Here is a 6,000-nt window from a genome sequence, read left to right on the forward strand (position 1 = left end):
AGGTTGGGAAGTGTGCAGATGATCTGAAGTGACGAGACTTGCCCTGAAAGAGTCTAAATGTCTCTTTAAATATGAATTTAAAGATTTAAATAATTTAAATAAATGTCTCTAAATATATGAATTTACCGATGGACAAGCATTCCTAATACTGTTTACATTCTGCAATCTGAGATCCTCCACCCATAAATCATACTATGTGTAAAAATTTAATGTGAAGTCTATTTTACCCCCTTTTTGAGGAAAACCTGTTAAAAGTGGTTGCAAATGTAAATGTAAAGCAATCTTTGAAGAAAGATCAAGCAGAACAGTGACATTCATTCAGGAAGACTAAGATGTTTTCTGTAGCAGCTGAAATGTCAGTAATGTTCACATTACATTGTCTGTCTAATAAGTCCCACTGAAGTGGAACCTTGCTCTGCACTGTAAGTGACATGGCAGTTTGTTTCCCATCATTATAGTCTTCCCTAACAAGTCAAGACTTCTTATTCTGTTGACAGGTTTCAACACAGCCGGTCCCACAGGAGCCCACAAGAAAGGAATACGAACCATATCAGCCATTTCAAAATTCATCAAGAAACTATGATGAGTCCTTCTTTGAAGACCAAGTGCATCATCGCCCACCTGCCAGCGAGTACAATATGCACCTGGGACTCAAGTCCACTGGCAACTACGTTGATTTCTATTCTGCTGCTCGGCCCTATAGTGAACTCAATTATGAAACAAGCCACTATCCAGCCTCTCCAGATTCCTGGGTTTGAGATTTGGGCAAGAAAAAAAGAAGAGGTCCAGGAACTGTGCATGTGCATGCATATCACAAGACATTCTTTTCCTGCAAATTTAGTTTGTTAAAGCCTGTTCCGTAGGAAGGCCCTAATACTCAGTCTGGAACAATTAAGGTATCTTTAGATGGCTAAAAGAATGGGAAACTAAGCGTGGGAGTGTTATTAGAAAGAGTGGGATGTGTATCTATTTCTGTATCTATAGAATCCTATCTCTTAAATATAGATATAGAAATATACCGGGGGGAGGGCAGCTTTGCAGTTGACCTTGTAATGTAGAGTTTAAAACAAATAGTACTGTACACTGAATGTGGCTGAAGGAAGTTAGGGAAGTTACAACCACTGAAGTGAGTCCAGAGTTAAGCACAAGAAAATGAACAGTTTACAAACCTTATGGGGGACAGCTTCTCACCCTTTGTTTCCTCTCTTCATCCATTGTGAATTTAGGCTTCAAGTTGCATTTGGGATTTCCTCTGTACAGCAAGATGTTTCTTGCCTTTTGTTAATGCATTGTTGTAAAGTATTTGATGTACATTACAGATTTAAAAACCAGAGAGAAAGAGAAAGCAAAGTGCATTGTGTATATTACATCAATGCCACAGTGTTTCTTCATCTATGGTTCTAAATATTGCTTCAATTACACAACTTTGAAATATGTATGAATTTCCAGGGGTAGGGGAGGGTTTTTTCTTTTTTCTTTTTCTTTTCCTTTTTTTCTTTTCCCCAGTATGTTTTAACAGGAGAAAACAAAAACTGATATTTAGCAGTATTGTTCGTTCTGATATGTGAATTTGTTTGTGGCAACTAAAAAAAAAAGGCATTCAGCAGTTTCTGACAATTAACATTCATCATTCCACACTCCTTGTCAACAAAGTGCTTTTTCACTGCCTAAAATTTTAGATGTAGATATTTGAAATAGATTTTTTTCATTTATACCAGTTTTCTTTATGATGATACAGTGTTAAAAGAAAATAAATTACAATTGATCTGTCATCCATATTTGCTAAGAATGTCTATTTCCAAGATCCTTAATCAAAATATACATTCTTGCTCATGTATGTACGTGTGTGTCTGTCCTCAAAACATGTGCATACTATTTTGTGTGTATGTTTGTGCAGCATAAAATTGTGTTCCATCATGGTGTTGCCAGACATAATAGAATTATGTTTTGTGTATAAGAATATGGTGGCCTTCAGATGAAATTAATTTTGCACGCTCATACACAAAAAGAAACAAGTGTATAGGCTTGTGTAGCAATACATTTGGGTGTTGTTTTTGTTGTGTCTCTGCTTTGGGTGGAAGACATTATTGTAGACCTTTCTAATATTTCAAGCCAAAATGTTGAATGGGAGAGGATGTTTTACACTAGTAGAGTTGTTTCCCCAATCTGATAGGGAAGAGATCTATGTTCTGCTGACACTTCTAGTAAAGAAAGCAAAGGATGGGATAGGAAAGGAAAAGGAGACGGAAGGCAGGAAAAACTATGTAACTTTCATTATTACAGCAGCCCCCTAAGTGAAAAATGACATCTGGGGCATTGCTTGAGATGCTCTGCTGGCTCTAAAGTAAACCAGTCCAGCAGAAGAATAAACAAATTTCATAGAAAGCTCAAAACATAGTGGTGAGTTCTAATTTATATCCTAATCGATCCATTTCCAAATAGTATAGAAAATACCAAACACTGTCAGTATTCAACACATATCTAAACAAATTTAACAAATGGGAGAAGCCTGGTCTACATGCAAGAAAAATTGGTAAGTATAAGCAATCCTCTGTAGTACTTCAGAGAGTATTGTAGTCATTCTCTTCCATCCTGTGGTGGTGCAACACATCACCTTCATGTGTGAAGGCCATCTGACACCGGCAATAACTTAGATGCAGCATTGCCCATGAGAAAGAACAATAATCTCTGGTTAGCCAAATAATTTGAGGCAGACCAGAAAATGGTAGGATAATCAGATGTTCAGCTGTCCAATTGTTGTTAAGTTAGAGTAGAATTCAATTAACACATACTGCAAAATTAATCTGAATTATTTTAATATCTGGTAATTGATGATCAAGTGATAAGACCTGCAGGACAGAACTCTTTTGAGGATGTCATTTATCTAAGGTTCAGGCTAAATTTTGTTTTAAGAAACAAAGACATTTTTAAATCTATGGTCATAGTTTCAGCTTTGGTAATTTTTTACCTTCAAGTGACTAAATATTTCTGAGTTGTTAACTCAGAGCAGATACAACAGAAACAAAGGCATATCCATAAACAGGATTTACTGGTCTTTAAAAAAAAGTAACAAATTACTGAATTAAAATTTGAATTTTAGCGTATGATACATCCCTACGTTTGGTAGTATTTTGTTTAACAGTCATGCAGATATTTGTTTTAAATGAAGGGGCGGTTGGAGCCCAGACACTGTATTTGTTGCTTGCTTAAAATCTTGCAAGAACTGGGCAGCAAATATTACACTCGCAGCAAGTGTAAATCCCTTGCTATCTCCCTAAATCCACAGCACCCTCCATTTCTGCTAGGCAACTTCTCATTCTGAAGTCTTCCAGAACTTCAGAAATTATTGCAAATGTAGCGCAAGCAACTGTGTTAGTTGAACCCTTGACTGCTGATCCTTTTCCAGTCTGTTGTGTCTGTCCCATTACTAATATACTGTATAATCAAAAGTCACCAATGTGACGGGATTGGTTTTGGAAACTTGACTGATTTTTTTCTTCCTGTGAGAATATTGTCCTACAAACAATTTGAGAGATGAAATTTTTTTCTGAATACTTGTTTGGAGTAATGAAGACTGTGCCCTCAACTTGCAAAGGGTCAGAACTAGACCAAAATAGTTCATCCATCACCTCTCATGAACAAGTGCAGGTCATTGTAGAAACCACCTGTCGTATCCTGGGATTTTGTCCAATTGTTGATGCTCAAAAATCTTTGCAGTGAAATTTCTGAACAGTTGAGAAGGTAATATTTTATTTATGTATTGCTCTGTCTTCTCCAGTCTTATTGCTATAACAACAGGTGTGAGGTAGATTGGGATAAGAGAGAAAATGACTGGTCATAGGTCATCCTAGTGAGTTGCCATCATTAAGAATGGATAAGATGTTAAAAGCAGATCCAAGATCAATCCTCCCAGTCTTAATCCCACAATTTAGCTACTCCACTACATTGTGTCTCTATTTGAAGGATAGAATAGAATAGAATAGAATAGAATAGAATAGAATAGAATAGAATAGAATAGAATAGAATAGAATAGAATAGAATAGAATAGAATTTTATTGGCCAAGTGTGATTGGACACACAAGGAATTTGTCTTGGTGCATATGCTCTCAGTGTACATAAAAGAAAAGATACGTTCATCAAGGTACAACATTTACAACACAATTGATGGTCAATATATCAATATAAATCATAAGGATTGCCAGCAACAAGTTATAGTCATACAGGATATAATAATTGAAGAAGTCTTGATAAGGCTTTTCCCTATAACTAAAGGCTTGGTGTAGGGACAGAGATTCAAAGATAGGAATCATCATCTTCAAACTTAGTGAAAAAACCAAAAAATATTAAGATCTAAATACAAAGTGAACTAGCCTCAAGTGCAGACTGGAAAAAAACATCTGATAAGGTATATAACAAACTATATACAGTGGATCATTAAATAAATTGTTAACAAAAAGTAAGGCTAAATCATGAATAACACTAAACCAGGTCTCTTAAGCATGGTTTGTTGAATTGTTTTTGATGCTGCAGGGCTCACCATGTGTTTGTGTGAGGTTGTGGGGGGATTTCCTATGTATGGATCATTTTTGTTGGATTTTATGTGTGAGAGATTCTTTCATAGTTTGGGAGTCTTGTGCATTTTTATTAGTTTGTTTCATTTTTGTGAGGTATTTTGGTATAGGGTGTATGTTTGGGAGATTTTTGTGGTGTGATTTTGTCTGTGTTGTATGTGTGAGCATTTATGGATATGTATTTGAAAGGGTTTTAGGAGTCAGATAGGTGTTCTTACCTTGCCCTTTTATTCATTGGACAGATAAAGTAGAAGCAGCAATTTACAAATAAGCCAGAATTCTGGGCTCAGATATCACAATGAGCCTTGATTAAAATGAACCATGCTTAGTTGCCATATAAGCCATGGGTTGTTGCTGGGGTGAGTTCAAATGTTCAAATAATTTAAAAATAAGCAAAACAAATTCTAGCTAAGCTTATTGTTATGGGCAAATCCTAATTCCCAATACATGTATGAGTGGGATTACTCAAAAGGAAATTGTAAATGTATATTATAAAAGGTAAGTTTTTCAAAACGCATAAATTAGATTAGCACTTGAACCACTTAACATTTGAGATAGATTTGTATTTTCTGATTTTTCTGTCTAAACATTTTTAAAACTTTATTGCATTTGATTTCCCTTGCCACCTTATTTTTGTCCTGCAGTAGCAAACGTATGACTTTCAGCAGGGAATTTTAGGATTCCAATGAATTGCCAAATTCTAGGTGGGCAAAGCCAATCGTTCCCTCCTACCCATCACCTAGCCAATTTTGGTTTTGCTTTGTGTTTTTTTCAAAAGGAAGAAATGTTACTAAACACCTTCATTTTCTTCAGTCAAGTAGTAGCTCCTAAAAAAGAGGGATTTAAAAATGTATAAAATGTATTTGCTGTACTGTAAAAATGTTCGGTTTTTAAAGCAAACCATATTAGACTCTTGATCACTTGTGTAGATCTCAATATAAAAATTCATTGTTTTACTAAGATGCTATTTATGATCGAAAAGAAATGGCTTCACTATTATAATACTATCAAAACTGCACTATCAGAAGCAATATTAAGTTTAAAAAGTGGACATTTCAAGAATAAAATATTACTTAAACCATATTAACATTGAAACTATGTTTTAGTGATGTACAAATTCCCAAAAGTTAAATAAATATTGCCAGGTAAAATGGCAAAAGGATTAAAAATAATACAATAAGTATCAACAGAAAACACTGTTTCAATGTACGTGTTTCTAGCATGTACTGAGATTGTCTATCCTGCTGTACTACAGAGAACAATCCTTCATAGCAATAGTAATAGCACTTAGACTTATATACCGTCCCATAGGATTTGCAACACTCTCTTGGCAATTTATAATGTTAGGATATTGCCCCCAACAATCTGGGTCCTCATTTTATCAGCTTCAAAAGGATGGCAGGCTGAGTCAACCTTTGGCCTTATCAGG

General features: G+C 35.2%; 1 protein-coding gene across 1 annotated transcript in view; it reads left to right on the plus strand.

The window, feature by feature from the left end:
• CTNND2 (catenin delta 2) overlaps positions 1–5,757 on the plus strand; it is a 546,840-nt gene extending 541,083 nt beyond the window's left edge. Inside the window, exon 24 of the mRNA XM_058176992.1 lies at positions 498–5,757. Within this exon, the coding sequence (XP_058032975.1) occupies positions 498–758 (261 nt within the window). The 3' untranslated portion in view covers positions 759–5,757. The remainder of the gene's footprint in view (positions 1–497) is intronic.
• Positions 5,758–6,000: the final 243 nt, after the last annotated feature.

The sequence above is a fragment of the Ahaetulla prasina genome, chromosome 3, assembly GCF_028640845.1.
Source record: "Ahaetulla prasina isolate Xishuangbanna chromosome 3, ASM2864084v1, whole genome shotgun sequence".
NCBI classification, from domain to species: domain Eukaryota; kingdom Metazoa; phylum Chordata; class Lepidosauria; order Squamata; family Colubridae; genus Ahaetulla; species Ahaetulla prasina.